The 18,841-nt window shown below is 62.1% G+C and overlaps 1 protein-coding gene across 2 annotated transcripts in view; it reads left to right on the top strand.

Moving 5' to 3' along the window:
• Positions 1-16,598, top strand: part of EVI5L (ecotropic viral integration site 5 like) — a 30,486-nt gene extending 13,888 nt beyond the window's left edge. Inside the window, exons 4-20 of one of the 2 annotated variants that reach the window (XM_065873322.1) lie at positions 305-529; positions 615-689; positions 1,244-1,369; positions 2,544-2,687; positions 2,819-2,908; positions 4,059-4,156; positions 4,240-4,300; positions 7,523-7,576; positions 8,453-8,485; positions 9,455-9,595; positions 12,438-12,566; positions 13,988-14,128; positions 14,206-14,361; positions 14,448-14,594; positions 14,676-14,771; positions 14,852-14,947; positions 15,104-16,598. In XM_065873322.1, coding sequence (XP_065729394.1) covers positions 305-529; positions 615-689; positions 1,244-1,369; positions 2,544-2,687; positions 2,819-2,908; positions 4,059-4,156; positions 4,240-4,300; positions 7,523-7,576; positions 8,453-8,485; positions 9,455-9,595; positions 12,438-12,566; positions 13,988-14,128; positions 14,206-14,361; positions 14,448-14,594; positions 14,676-14,771; positions 14,852-14,947; positions 15,104-15,382 — 2,091 coding nt within the window. In that variant the 3' untranslated portion in view covers positions 15,383-16,598. The remainder of the gene's footprint in view (positions 1-304; positions 530-614; positions 690-1,243; positions 1,370-2,543; positions 2,688-2,818; positions 2,909-4,058; positions 4,157-4,239; positions 4,301-7,522; positions 7,577-8,452; positions 8,486-9,454; positions 9,596-12,437; positions 12,567-13,987; positions 14,129-14,205; positions 14,362-14,447; positions 14,595-14,675; positions 14,772-14,851; positions 14,948-15,103) is intronic. The other variant, XM_065873323.1, reaches the window with a different exon arrangement.
• The last annotated feature ends 2,243 nt before the right edge of the window (positions 16,599-18,841 follow it).

The following is an 18,841-nucleotide window of genomic DNA, read 5'->3' as shown; positions in this document are numbered from 1 at the left end:
TCGGGGTGCCTTGCCAGGGCCAGGGGGATGGGTGTGGAGATCAGGGAGAGGCTGGCACCCCAGGCACCCTCCTGCTTCCCACCCGTGAGTTCCGTGATGGGCTGGGGCGGCGCATTCAGCCTCATGGACGCCGCGTGCCGTGCAGTGGCTCGGCCGAGCTCTGGGCCCTGGGTGAGGTGTGGGTGGACCCGATCTCAAAGGCCAGGCTAGGTGGCCATGGGGAGGCTGCGCTGGGATGGGGTACAGCCCGGCCTCCTGATCCCACCCCCCGACCCCCCCACCCCCACTCTGACCCTGTCGCCAGGAGCTGATCCGCAAGGGCATCCCACACCATTTCCGGGCCATCGTGTGGCAGCTCCTGTGCAGCGCCACGGACATGCCAGTCAAGAACCAGTACTCGGAGCTGCTCAAGATGTCCTCACCTTGCGAGAAGCTGATCCGCAGGGACATTGCCCGCACCTACCCGGAGCATGAGTTCTTCAAGGGCCAGGACAGCCTGGGCCAGGAAGTGCTCTTCAACGTCATGAAGGTGAGGCCCCCTGGCCCCACGGAGAACCGCTGCGGTCATCAGGCCTGGCAGGACCCTGCCCTGACTCGCATGTGTTCCCTCGCAGGCCTACTCCCTGGTGGACCGGGAGGTGGGCTACTGCCAGGGCAGTGCCTTCATCGTGGGCCTGCTCCTCATGCAGGTAGGTGGCCTGGGCCCGGCCCATCCCGGCTCTGTCTGCCCCCAGGAGGTAGACAAAAGGAGAGTGTTCCCTCCATCCGGTGTCCTCCTAGGTCAGAACCTCCCTCTGTGTCCACCTGTGACCTCTGACAGTCACCCCCCAGGGTTGGGTGGGACATTCAGGCTTAGGTCAGCCAGTGTGATGTTTATGGGGCTCGGGGTTTCCTCCAGAGAATCCAGCAGGCTTAGGAGGGGGAGAATGGAGATGGCTGGGAATGGACCAGAGATGCCTCTACCGTGGGCTCTGGAGGTGGCCAGACCTGGGGTTCAAGTCCCAGCTCCACTGTTTCCTGCCAGGAGGCCTTGGGCAGGTGACTTCAGCCTCAGGAAGCTTCCTGTCATTGAAACAGGGTGATGATATTTACCAGAGAGGTTTGCTGTGTGGGTCCGGGCAGCCCAGCACTGTCCACATTCAGTAAAAGTAAATGGAGCAGAGATAAGCAAAGCCATAAGAAGAGCAGTGGGCACCCCCGCCCCCCCACCCCCACTCACAGCCCCCTGCCCGCCCACCCCCAGATGCCCGAGGAAGAGGCCTTCTGTGTGTTCGTGCGGTTGATGCAGGAGTACCGCCTGCGGGAGCTCTTCAAGCCCAGCATGGCAGAGCTGGGGCTCTGCATCTACCAGTTCGAGTACATGCTACAGGTGAGTGGGCCCAGGGGCGGTCCCGCCTGCCCCCTCCTCTCCACCAGCCCACACCTACGGGTGCTAACGTCGGCCATCCCGGCGAGTCTCTTTGACTGAAAATTCCACGCCTGAGAAATCACATCCACACGTTCCAGCGCAGAGAGGGGCTCTACTCCCCAAGGGGCCGTAAAGCACTGCCCTGAAGGATGCTTTGAGGGACCAGGCAGGGGCCAGCCCTTTCCAGTGGGGGCTCCTCAGAGCTTGGAGCTCCCAGAGCCATTACGGCCAGGGTGGAGGGGTCAGCCTGGCTCAGACACACCCACGGCGCCCTCCTGTCTGCTCCCTGGTGTGGCAGAAGGAGGGAAGGTGTTGTCTGCCTGCCTTTGCTGATTACTGGAGAACCGCAGCCGCCTCTGTTTATAAATAGCAGCCCCACAGGGCCCACTCCTGGCTGGCAGAGAGAGCCGGTATACGTGTGTACACACACACACACACACACACACACACACACACACACACACACACACACACATGCCTGCTCTGCCACAGTGGGCAGGACGCACCCAGTAGTGAAAGCCCCCTTCCTCAGGCCCAGAGGATGGAGAGGTGCTGTCTGTCGAGGGGACCAGTAGTGCCAGCAAGCAGGTGTTCCAGGGCCACAGAGAAGGAGCAATCCCACCCCAGGCTGGGGAGCTGAGAGCTCCCGTGGTGAAGGAGCTGGCCGCCACCAGAGAGCTTCTGAGTCAGGAAGCCCAGGGCAGGCCGGGGGACAGCCCGAGGGTGTGTTCTCCCAGTGAAGGACCTCCAGGGGGTCCTACCGCCTTCTCCAGCTTCAGTTCCCCCAGTTTCTGTCACTTTCCAGCAGTCTGAAGTTCAGACCAGTCAGACAGGCATCCCTTGAGCATTGCTGGGCGCGAAGCACAGAGCATTATGGGAGGCGGTGGTGAGCGTCCCACGGGCAGCTGGGCCTCCTGCCATCCCTGTCCATGTCCCCACCTAGTGCTACTCAGAGCTCTGGGGTACTGCTGCCCCACCCAGAGACAGTGCGGGGTGCTGCCCAGGGCAGGTCAAGGAAGGCTCCCTGGAGGTGCAGGCACTGAGGCCTAGCACTTCCCGGTGGAGGGAGCCTGTGGTGCCGACAGCTGTGCCCAACACCCTCCTCATGGCGCCTGGCCTCCTCCCCCGACCCCAGGAGCAGCTCCCGGACCTGAACACCCACTTCCGCTCCCAGAGCTTCCACACATCCATGTATGCCTCCTCCTGGTTCCTCACGCTCTTCCTGACCACCTTCCCACTGCCCGTCGCCACGCGTGTCTTTGACATCTTCATGTACGAGGTGAGGACCACATGCCCCTTCCTCTCCTGGTCACTCTGGATGGAGTGGAAACGATTGCAGGGCTCAGGGAGGGGTCGGAGGGCTCCCAGGAGAGCATGACCAGAGATGCACTACCCCCGCCTCCTTCGCAGGGCCTGGAGATCGTGTTCCGAGTGGGCCTTGCCCTGCTGCAGGTGAACCAGATGGAGCTGATGCAGCTGGACATGGAAGGGATGTCCCAGGTGGGCCAGGAGGGCCAGGGCGGGCAGGCTTGCCCCCAAGCAGGGGCACCTGGGCAGGTGGAGCCCTTCTGAGAGATGGGGAGGCCCTGGACTTCCTGAGCACCCTGATCCTTTCCCATCACCTCTGCACCCCACCCCCAGGTCTCCATGGAGGACCGGGGTTGGGGGGGTGCCTGAGGAGCCCCAGGCTCTGCCAGACACATCCCAGGGCCAGCAGCCTGGCAGCAGGGAGAGAGGAAGGCCCAGGCCGAGCCCTGGGAGTCCCCCCGCTTCACCTGCCCCCAGCTCTGTGTCCCCAGAGCCTAACATGGCAAATAGTAATACTGGCCAAACCAGGAGGCCTTGGGTGTGGTTTTGGCCCCAGCAACCAGGCCGGGCGAGGGCACAGGAGGGAGTGAGGGGTCTGGGGCAGACTCTCGTCCTGCCTCACCACAGCCTACCCCAGCTGCCCTGCCTGCTGAGAAGAGGCCGGCCTGCATCTCACCGCCATGCCGCATCATGCAGGCCCCCGCCCCCTCCCAGCGTCCTCCAGCTGGTGCTTCAGGGAAGAATGCACAAAGGCCACAGTTGTGTCCACGAACACGGGCATCCATTGTCCGCAGCTGCCAGAGGGGCCAGCTGGGCTAGGGCGCGGGAGCCAGCCTGGCCCCGAACTGCAGCAAGCTGTGTCCACCCGGCAGCTTGCACTTAACTCTTTGCAGAGGTTCCTGGGGCCCCAGGCAAGCAGGCAGACCACTGAGGGGTCCTCCCTCTGGCTTCCTCCACACCACTCCGATCCTTCAGCCTCTTCCGTCTCCTCTCACTGCCCCTGAGGCAGCGGCATGTCTCCCCCTTCCTCCGTGAAGGTCCTCTGTGCTCGGACCCCACCCACACCCACACCTGGCCTTTGCCCTCAGGAGCTCCCGAAGCCACTTTCCCTGCACACAGAGGTCCTGGCTGCAGGCAACTCCTTCTCATGATTCCTGCTGCTCACACTCGCTCACTCAACCCACACAACAGGCCAGGTGATGGCGAGGGCCCAGGCCGACCGGCTCTGGCCGTCCCTCCTGGTGTACCCAGGCCCTCCTCCAGGGGAGCAGGGTGCCGCAGGGGCTCGGGTGGCCCCAGGTGGTCAGGGCCCGTGTGTCCGTGACCACCTGTGTCCCCACAGTACTTCCAGAGGGTAATCCCCCATCAGTTCGACAGCTGCCCGGACAAGCTGATCCTCAAGGCTTACCAGGTCAAGTACAACCCCAAGAAGATGAAGAGGTCAGTACCGGGATGTCAGGGTGCTGGCAGAAGCGGGGTCCCCGAGGGTGGGACAGTGAGCACGTTGGCCCTCCCCTCTGCAGGCTGGAGAAGGAGTACGCAGCCATGAAGAGCAAAGAGATGGAGGAGCAGATTGAGATCAAAGTGAGTCCCCGGTTGGCCTGGGCAGTGTTGGCGGGAAAGGGGGGGATGTTGGTGGTGTGGTGGATATGCCCTTGGGAGCCCCCTCGACGGCCGCTAGAGCGCAGCCCACCCAGCGCGGGCCACACAGCAGGGTGTCCTTAGGCTCTGAGAGGTGGTCCCTCGGCCTGCCTGTCCTTTCACTCACCACCAGGCCGGCATGGGAGCAAGGCCCCCCCCCCCCCCCCCCCCCCCCCCCCCCGCCCCACCAGCACTGGGGACACGGTGGTGAACAGGGCCACTGAGATTCAACCTCCAGCCCTTTCCCCTCCCGGTGGTCTCAGGCTGGGACTGAAAGGTCCAACCCTCTCATCACAAGACTGGGTCCCCTGGCAAGCAGCACCATCCTTAGGGTGGGCGGGGGTGGGGCTTTCCAAAAGTCATCTCATTAACATAACAAAGACACCTTTATTCCTCTCCTCACTTAGGAAATTCCCAGGGTTTTAGGAGCCTGTGCCAGGACCAGGGACAAAGACCAAGTATATATTCCTTGTAAATCACAATATCGTAGAGGGTTTTCTGGGTGTGCAGAGCCTCTGAACCCAGACGTCCCTCCATCTCCTTCCCTCTGCTGTCATCCCTCCAGACGTGATTTTGGTTATTCCCTCAAGAGGCGTTTAGTGAGCACTGTGTGTCAGAGTCACAGCAGGACTGAGGGCCCCCAGTCCAGTGGAGGTGGGGGACAGACACAAACACAAACACCAGCACAGCCTGGCTCTGTCCTCTTCAGGGGCAGAGTCCCACAGTGGCTGGGACTGGAGTTCCACAGACCAGAGTTCAAATCCCAGCTCTCCTACAGAGCAGCTGTGTGACCTGCCAGGAAGGTGAATTCACCTCTCTGAGCCTAAGTGTCCCCTTCTGCAAAATAGGGATGACGCTCTCCTGTTCAAATAATTATTATTATTAACCACCACCATCATCGTCATCCCTACCTCCTCTAGAAAGGCAGAGACAGAACCTAGATTAGAATCCAGGTCACCTGCCACCCATACCTGAGTGGCGAAAGAGGGCATCATTGTCCTGGCCCTGTTTGTAAGTTTTTGGGAAATAGTCTTGTGTCCTGAATTTTTAAGCATCTCCCTTTCTCAGGAATGGCAGCTTTACTGATGCACCAGTCCAAACGTGTATGTGTTTTGCTCATGCACAGACAAGGGCCTGCTGCCATATGGTGACCATGATGGCTCAGCAGTAGGGAGGGACACAGCGGATCCTTAAACCACATTCCCAGCCTGGAATATTATCACTAGAGGAGACTGCGTGCCCCAAGGGCAGGGCAGATGCCTTCTCCCCTGACCCTGCCCTGTGCCCTTTCACCTTTCGCCTGTTTAAAAATGTACCTGGGATTTGTTTTAATCAGGTACGGTGAGGTGACAGACACAGAGGCAACTGCCTTCAAAAGAAGAGTTTATTACTCATAGGAGGGGGCACACCTCTGCACGCAGGGCCACATGAGGAAGCACCAGGGTGGGTCAGGAGGCAGAAGGAGAAAAGCATGGGCCAGAGCCCTTACTGTGGTTTCCACAGGAAGGGATGGGCGAGGCAGGGTAGGCAAGCTCAAGAGAGTTCAGGATTGGCTAGTTTGAATAATTTCCAGGCTCTGGGCTATAGGGGTGGTCCCTAGCTGTCCTGGAATAATTGAGAGCAGGGGAAATACTAGCTTGCTCTGCGAGAATTAGATAAGGGAGGTGGGTGGAGGCATGGGCTCTGGATTGGCTGGTTTGCCTGTGGAAGGCAAGCTAGCAGGCAGGTTGTCTACTCTCCCTAGGAATTAGCTAGCCCTGGGAGGGGCAGTGCCTCCAGGATTAGCAAGGCCACAGGATGTCAAAACATCAAAAATACAGAAAAAAAGGGACTTCCCCGGCAGTCCAGTGGTTAAGACTCTGCACCCCCACTGCAGGGGCCATAGGTTCAATCCCTGGTTGAGGAACTAAGATCCTGCATGCCGCATGGCAAAAAAAAGAAAAAAAATTTAATAGTGTGATTAGTACATAGGCCCCCATAGTCCTTGTTCACTCCCTGTCTGGTTTTCCCTTGAGAGGAAGAGGAGAGAGGTGAGTTGTTGCTCGGCACATCCAACTCTTCCAGGGATGGCTGAGCTTGTGGCATCAATGCATTGAAGCCAGAAAGGGGGCAGACATTCCAGGGGTCAGGGGTCAGGACTCTGGCTCTGGATCCCTATGAGCAACAGAGACCTGTGCCGGCAACAGCTCTGACCCCAGCGAGCCGGGAGGCTCGGGCAAGACACTGCCTGCCTCTGACTCAGTTTCCCCTCCCATGACATGAGTCAGTGCCTGCCCATCAATCAAGTCTGCAATCCTCTCTGACCACAGTTGCTTCCTGGGAGTGCTCTGGGTGTTTCCATCGCCTGTTTCACCCCGGTAGGAACCAGGCAGTGTTCTGTGTGATCCACAGGGAAGCAGGACCCTCACTAATCCGCCGATCAAAACTATTTCTGTACCCACTGCTTAAGGGGTACGTAGTTAGAAACTAGGTGCAAGGCAGATGTGAACCTCCCCTGCTTCCCAAAAGGCTGTGAGGGAACCTAAAACCACAAATATGTAACCAAGACTACCAGCACAGGATGGAAGGTGGAAGCAAGGAGACCATCTCCAGAACCCCAGCCGGGGGAAACTGACCACTCTTGGGTACAGCTGGCTCTCAGTGGGTTGCGGAAATGTAGTTGTCAAACTGAAAGAAGCATGTGTTCAGCAAGACCTCTTCCCCTGGACCCAGACTCTGAGTTTGTCCTCTGAGAATTCAACCCTGGCGCTCCAAGTGAAGCAGTGAGGGGGTGGGGCCTGTCTGCGAGCGGCTTCCCCCAAAACACAGAGGCCTTTGCCCTGTGGAAGGCGTCACATTGGCCCTTGACAGGCTCAAGCATGGGGTAGAAACAGACTCCGGAGGAGGGACCACCCGCCCCAACACCCCCCACCCCCTGCACACACCGTGTGTAGCCACCAAAGTGATCACATTATTTTTACTGAACCAGAGTTTGTTTTTAAAAAAACACCTGGTGGCCCATTCCAAACGGGAATTGGCCTTGACTGGTTTCTGGAATCAGTGACCCAGAGCAAGAGACACTGGTGCTGTCCTGCCCGGGAGGTGGCCTAGCCCTGCAGGGACAGCCGTCTGTGTGTACAGAAGCAGGCGGCGGGCTCTGACGTGCTCTCCCCTCTCCCCGCATAGAGGCTTCGGACAGAGAACCGGCTTCTTAAGCAGCGGATTGAGACCCTGGAGAAGGTGAGGGGTGTGGCCACCAGCCTGTGGCACCGAACCCTCCCAGCCCCGAGCAGGACCCAGCAGCCAGAGGGCCAGCCAGCCTCCTGCCCCAGGCGCCGCGCCCCACCCCCCCGAAGCCTGTGGCGTAAATCCCAGAGACCCCACCACAAGCCCCACTGAGATTTGGGCCGCTGTATAAATTTGGGACTGTGGCGAAACTTTGCTTGAGGAGGGATTGAGTTATAACCCTGCTAACTGCAAACACGGAAATCCATTTGTGCCCGGTGCCCTCCCGGGCTGCCTGGGTGCGGGCTGCTCGGACAAAAGAAAGGAGACAGGGTGGGGGAGAAGGGGGCGGCCTTGCACTGTGGAGGGGCTGCCATAGCCTTGACCCTGGCCCCCAACCTGTTTTTAAAGATGGGAGTAGAGACGGGGATCCTCTACTTCCAGCTCCCCACTCAGTTTTGCTTGACCCTCCACTGACCACACGGAGTAGGTGGAATTTGTTGCCCTTGCCCCAAAGCCTTGATTCTTGCTTTGCCTCCAAATTAAAATGCACCCACCAGGTCCAGTGCTTCCCTCCCCTGACCCCCTCCCCGGATGGCACCTCCTCACTCACGAGTGAGGCCCCCGCCTGGCGGCCCCCGTGAGTGGCACCGCCCTCCCCACTCACACGCAGACCCCTCTCCAGGACGGAGCTGGCTCTGGCTTTGGTCTTCCTCTGGGTCCTCTCCTGCTGGTTCTCTGGTTCTCTGGTCTCACTCCTCTCTCCCTGCTTCTAGAGACAGTCCACTGCGTTAGTGACAAGTGGTTCTTGTCTGTCTCTCCCTCTCTCCTGTCCCCGCGCCTTCTGCTCTGCCTCTTCCCCCTGTCGCTCGGAACCCCTCCACCGGGTAGGAGAGCGCTGCTCTGGCTGATAGGCTAATCCAGGTACTGTAGCTTTTCGTCTCCCGCTCCCACTTCTTCCTGGTCCCCCGCACATGACCACCACACCACCTCTTCCCTGGCCGCTGCCATGCCCCGGGGGATGAGGGGGGCAGGCCTGGAGCTGCGCATGGGGGTGACTGGGGACCGCTTCTCCCGGGAGACAGAGGCTTCCCTCTGGGGGAGGGGGCGTGCGTGTGAACGCGTGGTGCGTGTGGGCGCATCTGTGAGTGTACCCACACGCACATGCACAGGTTTCCTCCCTCCAAGGGACACAGGTGGGGACCCAGGAGGGCTCGGGGACCCTGAGGTTGCATCAGCAACAGGCCCTGGTGTGTGCACGGCTGAGCCTCCCCAATACACACACACACACACACACACACACACACCTTCCGGCCCCTCACGCTCTTCTCTGCTCCCACCTGCAAGGCCTGCCATCTTCTTTCACTCACCTGCTGCTGCTGCTGCCTCATCTCGAATGGCTTTATCTGGAAGCTTCTGCCCACTACCTAGTGGCTCTGAGCCTGGAACGGGGGGGCCTAAACTGGGCGGGCTGAAGGGATGAGGCTGGGGGGGCCTTGGGCAGGTGGAAGTCCCGGGCTCCAGGACTGGAGAAGGCCCCGCGAGAGCTGTATCCCACCCCCCGACCTGGCCTAAGGAGCCAGCCTCTGGGCCCTTGGCTACCCCCACATCCTCAACGTCACCAGCAGAGCCCAGCCTCTGCTGTGCCATGTGCCCTGGATAAGGACTTCTTTCTCCTCACCTGGGACAGAGGCTCAGAGCCAGAGCCTGGGCCCCGGGCGGCTGTGTTCCTCCAGGTTCCTCCCAGAGTGTCCTGTTCCTGCCGGTCCCCCCATCCCAGGCTCTGAGTGTGGGAGGCCTCACCCCTCTTCCTTCCGCCCCACCTCCACCCTCTCTGGGCTTCGCCTGGGGTGTGAGCAGAGCGTCACGGCCCCCTGTCCTCGCTGTGCTCAGGGGCAGGTGACACGAGCGCAGGAGGCTGAGGAGAATTATGTCATCAAGCGGGAGCTGGCGGTGGTGCGGCAGCAGTGCAGCTCAGCGGCCCAGGACCTGCAGAAGGCGCAGAGCACCATCCGGCAATTGCAGGAGCAGCAGGTAGCAGGCTGGGTGGGCGGGGCCACCAGGGCCGGGCCGCGCCCCATGCCCAGCTGCCTGCAGGGCTCTTGAGCACGTGGCTCCAGATCAGCCCTGCCTCAGTCCCTGGCCCGCCTGTTCCTTGCTGGGGGGCAGGGAACCCATAGCAGAGTGCAGATCCTTCCCCATCCTCAGCAGCGAACAGCCCCACACCCAGGGGTATCCCGTGTTTTCCGTTTCCCACCCCCCAGTAGGGTGTCTGGCCTTCCACACTGGGAGCAAGGCAGTCACCCTCCCCGGGCCCCAGCCTCAGCACAAGAGCCCCTGGGAACCAGCTGTCCCTGCTGGGACCCCTCCTTCCACCGATGGGGCTGTGATTCCTTGGGGGAGCCCTGGTGTCTCCCCAGGGGTCTGAAGGGCTGTTGGGCTGTTATCGAACTAAACCCGGGTCCACTCACCTGACATGTAGCAAAGCCAATCTACCGACACCGGGTTGTGGCGAAGGAAAGTAAAGCATCTATTGCAAACAAGGAGAACAGGCAGCTCATGCTCAAAAGAACCCATAAAGTCCCCAATGGCTTTTAGGCAGAGGTTTGTAAAGACGGTGTTAGGGGAGAGGGTCTTAGGATGCAGGACCAGCTCATGGACCTCCTTCTGGCTGGTTGGTGGGGAGGTAACCGGGTGACGTTTCAGGAATCTCCGTCATCAGCCTTCTGGTTCCAACCAGGCGGGGGTGTGCGTGCTTGTGTTCAGCATGTAGTCACCATCCTCCACCTGGCTGGGGGTCCCAGTTCCTGCAGAACAGCTCAGAGATCCGTGTCAGATGGTTATATCTGTGTCCCTTCAGGAGGACCTAGGCGTCCTGTGACCTGCTGTCCTCATTAACTGCTTGCTGCGTTCTGGAACTCAGGGAAGGCCTAGGAGACTAAAGCCTTTTTCTACAAACAAGCAATGGGGACACCAAAGGGTTTTTGTACCTGGGAAGGCCCCACAGGGTCCTGCTCGGTTTCAGTCCCCCCTTTTCTTTGAAACTTGCCAATCCTGATGGGGGGAGGGGTGGCACAGAAAGGCAGTAAAGTTTTGGATGGAGAGGTTAATCCTAAGCTTGGCGGGGGAACTCAGCTTTAGGGGGACTCAGTTTCAGGGCTTCCCCGGCGGGGCCAGCCATGCAGGGCAGGAGCTGGGACAAGGGAGAAGGTAACTCCTTCCAGCGCCCAGCACTTTGCCCTCGGAAGAGGGTCTGGCCTGTGCCCACCAGTCTGAGCCGGTGAGATGGGGGTGAGGGGGCAGCCCAAGTCTGTTGTGGGGTCATGAACTTCGGATGGGTAGTGGGAGGACCCATGGGCTGGAGCACTGCAGAGAGTCCGCTTCTCCCAGAGAGGGCTTTCAGAACTTTCCTCCAGCCGTACCCAGCAGGCTGCCTGCCTCATGTGGCAACCCACCAGCAGCTGCAGCCTGCAAACTCAGCATGCGTGCCCCAGCACAGGTCCCAGAGGGGCAGGGAAGGATGCTGTAGGCTCCCTGCGATCCAGGGCTGAACCCAGCAGGGCCTGGCAGTGAGCTGGGGGCAGGGGTGTTGGGGGGGGAGTCCCTGATTTGGAGAAACCACAGGGTGCTCAAGAAACAGTGGGTGGAGACGGAAGGGTCATTCGCTGAGGAGGGCCCCCTCACCCAGGCCTGGAGACCTGGCCTGAGGGGTGCAAGCTGATTCTTCGCTCCCGGGTACAGGGGGGTGGAACTTCACTGTTGTTGCTCACCTGCATCCACCTCCCGCCCCGCGACTTCGAGTGCTGTAGCCCCACCTGGCTCTGAAGCAGCCAGGCCAGTGGGGAAACTGAGGCTGGGCTAACCCCACCCATGGCATGATGCCCCCTCTCAGGCCAGTCAGAGAGGCATTCACCTGCCACCTCTGAGCTCTGGCCTTTAGGGCCTGATCAGAGCTGGGTGAGGCAGGGAGGCTGCTGCAGGCAGAGGGAGGGAGTGCGGGAGGTGCCAGTGCAGCCCCTGAGCACCGTCTCCAGAGGCTCCTGGAGGAGGTGCAGCCTGGCAAGAGGTTGGCATGGGGCCCGGAGCCCATCTGAGCCAAGGGAGAGCCACTGGTACCCATGGGCCTCAGAGACCCCCAGTGGTCAAGGGCAGCGAGCAGACCTGGGCAGCTAGACAGGTGGGGGAAGAGGGTGGCAGCTGCCCTGCCAGGCTCCCCGGGCAGCAAGATGCAGGCCCCGCTCTGACCCCAGGGGCTGCCCTCCCCCACTGGCCAGGTTTGTTTTGTTTTGGCCATGCCACGCGGTATGCGGGATCCTATTTCCCCGACCAGGGATCGAACCTCTGCCCCCTGCAGTGGAAGTACGGAGTCTTAACCACAGGACCGCCAGGGAAGTCCCACGGCCAGGTCTTCTTTATTGGGCCCACCCATCACCCCTGGGATTCCTAGGGTACCTTTGAGAAGCCCCTGGGCACTGACCAAGAAAGGAGTCTCAGCAAACTCTTTCCCCATCTGCCCCATGCCACCCTCACCCTGTGGTTAGGCCACGGGCCACACAGCAGGAAGGGGTCCCCGGAGAACTCACCCTCCGTCCTCATCCCAGTGATCCTGGGAACCAGTCACTGGTGTCCCTTTCCATGGCATCCTGAGGCCATGGAAAGTCCCCTCTGTTCCCAGGACCCCTAGACACAGAGCATCAGGGCCCCCATGGCATCCGGCCCCTCCGGCAGATCCGGAGTTTCTCCTCACCCACCTCTCCACCCACAGCCCGGCCCTGGAGGTGGACGGGGTGGGGTCGGGCCTGGGCCCACAGCCCAGGAAGGCTGGCCCCCTCTGGCCACAGCCTGGGGCCCAACGCAGCCCTCTGCCCGCCCCCAGGATAACCCGCGCCTCACCGAGGACTTTGTGGCCCACCTGGAGACGGAGCTGGAACAGTCACGGCTGCGGGAGACCGAGACCCTGGGGGCCCTGCGGGAGATGCAGGACAAGGTTCTAGACATGGAGAAGGTGCGACTGGGCAGGTGCTGGGGGAACCCTGGGGAAGGGGAGATGACAAGAGGCCCTAGCCAAGGAGAAGGGGCGGCCAGGGGGACCAGTGGGACAGGCCCTGGAGTCAGAGCCCCCTGCCCCAGCAGCCCCCAAGGAGCTCAGGGCACCTCCCTTGGCCCCTGCCTCCTTCTCCTTGGTCTCCACACCAGGGTCAGGGCAGATGGGAAGTTGGGCCCCTCACCCTCAGACCCTCTCAAGCCCTGGAGGTACATACGTGCGTGCACACACACAAACACACACACACACACACACACACACACACACACACGAGCATACAAAAAGCAACACGACTCCACAAGGGGTGCGCCCGCCCTCATGTGCCAGGCACCAGGCCACCAGTGCGGTGGCCTTCATGGGCTCCCTGGGCTGTATGTGTCCCCCTCAGGCCCTGGGTTCCAGGATGGAGAGGGGAAAGGGAAGGCCAAGGCCCAGGCCCATCAGGGCTGCTCCCCTCCATGGAGACACCACCCAGGGGGCCATCCTCTCCCACCTGCAGCCCTGCAGGGGGCACCAGGCCTCTTGGTCCCTTCCCTGCTCCTTCCACACCGGTTGTCTCAATTCCCAAGGCGCTGCCAGAAGGGAGGCGCCCCGGCCACCAGAGGGCAGCACTCACCCACCGGCAGGAGCCATGCCCCCCACCTCCAAGCTGCGCTATTTTGGGTGCCCTCCCAGGTGGGGTGTCTCTGCCACAGCCTTGCATGGGGCCATTGGCCTCTTGGTCTCCAACTGCCCGCCTGCCCAGAGCTGGGCTTTCCACCCCCTCCCTCCACATCAGAGGGAAATGTGGGCCCGGTAGGTCTGCCACCACCCCCCCGCCAATTCCCAGACTCAAACGAGGGTCAGGGAGAACATCATGCAGCGAGTTAGCTTTTGGTCCAAGAGCCTGGAGCACGGATCTCATCACTGAGCCCTTGGGAGGCCAGGATAGGGCCTACGCCGGCCCTCAGTCCATCCGCAGGGAGACGGTGCTGAAATCCACGGTCTTCTCTGCTCCAGCTGGGCCCGGTCCCGGGTCTGGGCCCGGAGGGTGTGGATCTCAGATTCCCAGGCGGGTAGCACCCGTCCTGTCCCAGCTAGTGTTACTAGCAGTCACATGTTGTAAGCGGGTTGCCCTAGGCCAGTTGTGCCAGAGAGCAGATGCTGTTATTACACCGATTTTACAGACCACGATGTCCAGCTGGGGCGGCAAGGGCGGGGTCTCCCCGCCTCGGGCCTGGTCCTTGTTCCCCCGGCGCATCCTGGGGTCCAGGGTGCACCCTCTCCCAGCCGGGCCGCCCAAGGCGGAGCGCAGAGGAGAGGAGAGCCGGGGCATGGGGCCTGCGGGAAGGGCCGCGTGGCCGCGCAGCTCCCCTGGGCCGTGACCGCTCCTCTCCCCGCAGAGAAACAGCTCGCTGCCCGACGAGAACAACGTGGCGCGGCTGCAGGAGGAGCTGAAGGCGCTCAAGGTGCGGGAGGGTGAGGCCGTGGCCTCGGCGCGGGAACTGAAACTGCAGCTGCAGGAGCTCTCGGACACCTGGCAGGTGAGGGAGGGCCTCGACGCGCACGAAGCGGCCTCGGGGCTCCCAGGCGGAGGACGACCGCCGAACTCTCCCCGCAGGCCCATCTGTCCCGCGGCGGCCGCTGGAAGGAGTCCCCGCGGAAGCTGGTCCTGGGCGAGCTGCAGGACGAGCTGATGAGCGTGCGGCTGCGCGAGGCCCAGGCTCTGGCCGAGGGCCGCGAGCTGCGGCAGCGCGTGGTGGAGCTCGAGACGCAGGTGGGCCGCTGCCCGCCTGGGGAAGGGACCCGGAGCCCGGGGTCGGCCCCGCGGCGAGGCCGTGACCCCCGCCTGTCCGCCCCCAGGACCACATCCACCGCAACCTGCTGAACCGCGTGGAGGCGGAGCGAGCGGCGCTGCAGGAGAAGCTGCAGTACCTGGCGGCGCAGAACAAGGGGCTGCAGACGCAGCTCAGCGAGAGCCGCCGCAAGCAAGCGGAGGCCGAGTGCAAGGTGCTGCACCCCGACACACACCGCGCCCGCGCCCCCGTCCGTCCCGCAGCGCCCCTTGACCGCTTGTTCCCCCGCCCCCAGAGCAAGGAGGAGGTGATGGCCGTGCGCCTGAGGGAGGCGGACAGCATGGCGGCGGTGGCCGAGATGCGGCAGCGCATCGCCGAGCTGGAAATCCAGGTAAGCGGCGGGGCCGGGGCTGGGGCCGGGCTGCGGGGAGGGACCCCGCGCTGAAGTCCGGCGACCTGGCCCGCCCGCAGAGGGAGGAGGGCCGCATCCAGGGCCAGCTGAACCACTCGGACTCGTCGCAGTACATCCGCGAGCTCAAGGACCAGATCGAGGAGCTGAAAGCCGAGGTGAGCGCGGGAGGGGCGTAAGAGCCCCGGTGTCCTCGGCCGGTGACGGGCCGGGAGTCGGCGCCTCGGGGAGCGGGAGAGGAGGGGGCCAGGCGGCCGGACTCCGTCCGTGGGTACGTCGGTCCACGCCTCCAGCGCGCGGGTCCCCCGCCCCAGGTGCGGCTTCTGAAGGGCCCGCCGCCCTTCGAGGACCCACTGGCCTTCGACGGGCTCGGCCTGGCACGGCACCTGGATGAGGACTCGCTGCCGTCGTCGGACGAGGAGCTGCTCAGCGTGGGCGTGGGCGCGGCGCTGCAGGACGCGCTCTACCCGCTGTCCCCGCGCGACGCGCGCTTCTTCCGCCGTCTGGAGCGGCCGGCCAAGGACAGTGAGGGCAGCTCAGACAGCGATGCCGACGAGCTGGCCGCACCCTACAGCCAGGGCCTGGACAACTAAGGCAGTGCCCCGCGTGCTCGGAGCCCGGGGCCGCCGCCTGCCCGCTCCTTGGCCGCCGCCCGCACTTAACAAACTCCAGGCCCTCGGTGGTCCCGCCCACCCCGAGGGCCAGGACCAGCGCGGCAGGACGCGGAGGGTAGGACCGAAGTCTGGGGATCCTGAGTCCCCTGGCAGGCCCACTCTCCCCAGCAGTGTTTACCCATCTTGGTCCGTAGCCCTCTGGGCCCAGTTACCTGGAGAGTCTGCCCCTCTTAACAGCCAGGGCAGGGGCGGACCCAGGGGTCCCAGGACTGGAGGAGCAGGAACCTCCCCCCTCCTGGCTGGCCTCCTTCTGTGACAAGGGTGGCCCGGCTGGGAAGGACCCAGGAGCTAGAGGAGGCCTGAGGAAGAAGAGGCCGCTCTAGGCCTGTCGTTACAACCCTGTGCCACCCTCGGGACCCTTGGCCTCTGGGGACAGATGGCCAGGCTGGGTTTTCCTGCCTGGGGCAGGCACTGTGGCCCCTGCGACAGAAACCAAAGCCCCCCCTACTGTGTGCAGGGCCGCGCAGGGTGTGGTGGCCAGCCGGAACCAGCCAGGGCCTGGGTAGTGTCTGTCCCTGCTTCTTGGGGGCCAAAGCAGCTGTAAGGAAGTGAAGAGGCCCCCCTCTCCCCAGCACACCACATCTCCCTCTGTGACAGTCCCATCACCCCAGCCTGGCCAGTGATGAAGGGGCTCCCCGACCCAGGCTAGCCTCCTCTCCAGGGGGTCCCCAGCCTCCACTTCTGTTCCTTCTCAGTATCCCCGGCCCCACTCTCTGGCCTGAGCCAGGCCCCAGGGGAGGAGGCCTCCCAGTTGAGTTGCCTCCCCGCGCCTGCTCATGGTGGTCCCGTGGTCTCTGCTGAGTCAGAACCAAGAACGGTGCCAAAATCCAACGATGCCCCCAGACCCCTGCCCCCTGGGGCCTCACGACCCTCAGGCTGACCCTCTCGGTGCTCCTGGAGCCTAGAGCAGCATCACAAGCAGTCTCCCTGGCACTTCCTGGGGTGGGGATCCATGCTTAGTACCCCCTTCCCGGTCGCCCACTCCTCAGTGTTACAAAGCCTGGGGACCAGGGTGGGCATCTGAGGGGCTCTCCCACGTGCCCCCCACACTGCCCACCACCATTTTGCACACTGCCTGTTCACACTCCACATGTCGCCCAGGCGGGAAAGATGGAAAATAAAGTGTATTTACACAGTCACGGACAAGGGATGCTGAGTGGGACAGGCCTTGGGGTAGGGGTCCCCGGCCCCCTGTCCAGTGAAGCAGCGGGGAAGGGAGCAGGCTGTCCTTGCCCTTGGGAGCCTCCCACCATCTAAGAGAACCAGAGGTGGAGGTCATAGCACGCCAGTGTGGGTGGGGGTGGGGGGGGCAAAGAGGCTGTCCAGGTCGGGTGCAGCATGGAAGAGGAAAGGACATTCACACATACAGTGTGAGCATAAGTGTGGGCGTCGGAAGAGACAGTATTGTAGGAACGAGTCACCAAGGACCTGGGACGTCAGGCGTAGGGACAGATCCTTAGAGCAGGGCATTTTCAGGAGGGTGTCTCTGGAGATGGGGAGGGAGGATGGGCCATGATTTCCCATCATGGGTGAGTGGGTGACTCAGCTGGGGCCTCCCCGAGAGACACAGAGGAATGAAGGGTCTTAGGGCCTCAGGAAGATTCAGTATCTGGTTTATTCAGCACCCACTTCCCAAGGCCTTCCAGGTGCTCCACTGTGCCTGGTTCTGAGGGGTCCCAAGTGTAGTGGAGCAGACAGACATTGGGGTGGGGGCGGGGACTTAGCCTGCACAGTAGTGGGGCAAGTGCCTAGACGAATGTGTAAGGAGATCAGGGAAGGCTTCCTGGGGGGGGGGGGGGATCTGCAAGGGCATAAGCATAACGGTGAGACGTGGCAGGGACCAGCAGGAGGCACATGAGGTCTGTGAAGAAGGAACAGGAGAGAGTGGGCATGGCCAGACCGGGAAGGGGTTTTTCTAGTCAGGAGAAAGAGTTTGCACTATGAACTAAGGGCGCTGGGGAGCCATGGAGGGCTTAGGTGAGAGGGGCACCATCAGGTAGACTACAGTGTTGGGGGGCCGTGCAGAGGCAAAACAGCCAGGCAGTGGGGGTTCCCCTGGGGGAAGAAGGCCCGGAGAGGCAGCATCCTTTGTGGGGTTGCCCATGGAGCTGAGACGGAGTCCCAGTTAGCGGGTGACACAGCCAGGAGCAAAGGAAGGCTTCCTAGGAGGAGACATTTAATTGGGTCCAGCCAGGTGCCAGCCAGGCCCTACCCTCTACACCCAGTGTGGACCCACCAAGTGTCCCCCACTCTGCTGCCTGATACCTGCCAAGCGGCAGGGCAGGACACTGGTTATGCACCAGGACAGCCGAACCCCAGCTCTATTCCCTCCCACGACAGCTCCTGTGGGCCCATGCATCATTCCCATCACACAGATTCAACACTGAGACCCTGACAGTTGCTGTCTGCCTCTCCTGTTGCCACCGGGTAGCTGGTGGCTCCAGCTGGCTGGCTCCCAGGAGGGGGCACGGCCTTGGGGGAAGTGTCTGAGGTTCTGCCCTGCTCCCTCACAGGGGCTGGCCTTGGAGCCCTGGCTGCCCAGCATGTCAAGAGTCAGCCCCTACCCTTGGGCTTGTCTCAGCATCTGGAAACAAGGACACCTGGGTTCTCACCAGGGCCCAGCTTAAAAAAGAGACCTCTGTGGACTTCCCTGGCAGTCCAGTGGTTAAGACTCTGCACTTCCAATGCAGGGTGCATGGGTTCAATCCCTGGTCAGGAGAACTAAGATCCCACATGCCACTAGGTGTGGCCAAAAAAAAAAAAAAAAAAGGAACTTCTGTAGTTTGCCACCTAACTGATTGGCTCCCAGGGGTGGAGGTGGCAGTGTCCCACTGCGACAGCGCCAATGTCTCTTCAGACCCCAGGTTGGGAGGCAGCCGCTTTTGGGGTGGGGGACAGGCAGGACTTGGTGATTCCTGTCTGACAGGAACCTGGCTTCAGGGACTGGGTCAAGGAGCAGAGATAGGGCTGAGGGCCCAACACAGGGTCCCACTCTGTCCTTCTACCTGCCCCGGGGATTGTGATTCCCCTCGGGCCTCCATCATTCTTGGTATGAAGTAGGACACCCTCAGGGAGGGAAGGCTTAAGGGGTGCACTTCTGGCAGGGGCACTTGGAAAGGAGAGCCTGGGCTGGGGCTTAAAGGGTCCAGGGTCAGGGTGACTGGACTGTGGGAGAGCAAGGAATTCTGACTGGGGGAGACAGGTGAAGACATTGGTTGGCTCTGGTGAGGACCCTTGACTCTGGAACACAGGCAAGAATGCCTGGCTGGAGGGGCTTGGGGAGGACGCCGGAAGTTGGGATGAAAGGCGAGGCCCATGGTTGGGAGGCACAGAGGGGCACGATGAGGGCACCTGGAGAGGAGTGGGCATTGTGAGGAC

Source organism: Phocoena phocoena, chromosome 3 (assembly GCF_963924675.1).
Source record: "Phocoena phocoena chromosome 3, mPhoPho1.1, whole genome shotgun sequence".
Lineage (NCBI taxonomy): Eukaryota > Metazoa > Chordata > Mammalia > Artiodactyla > Phocoenidae > Phocoena > Phocoena phocoena.
Note: the sequence above shows the minus strand (reverse complement) of the source record. Positions and strands in the feature narration are given on the sequence as shown.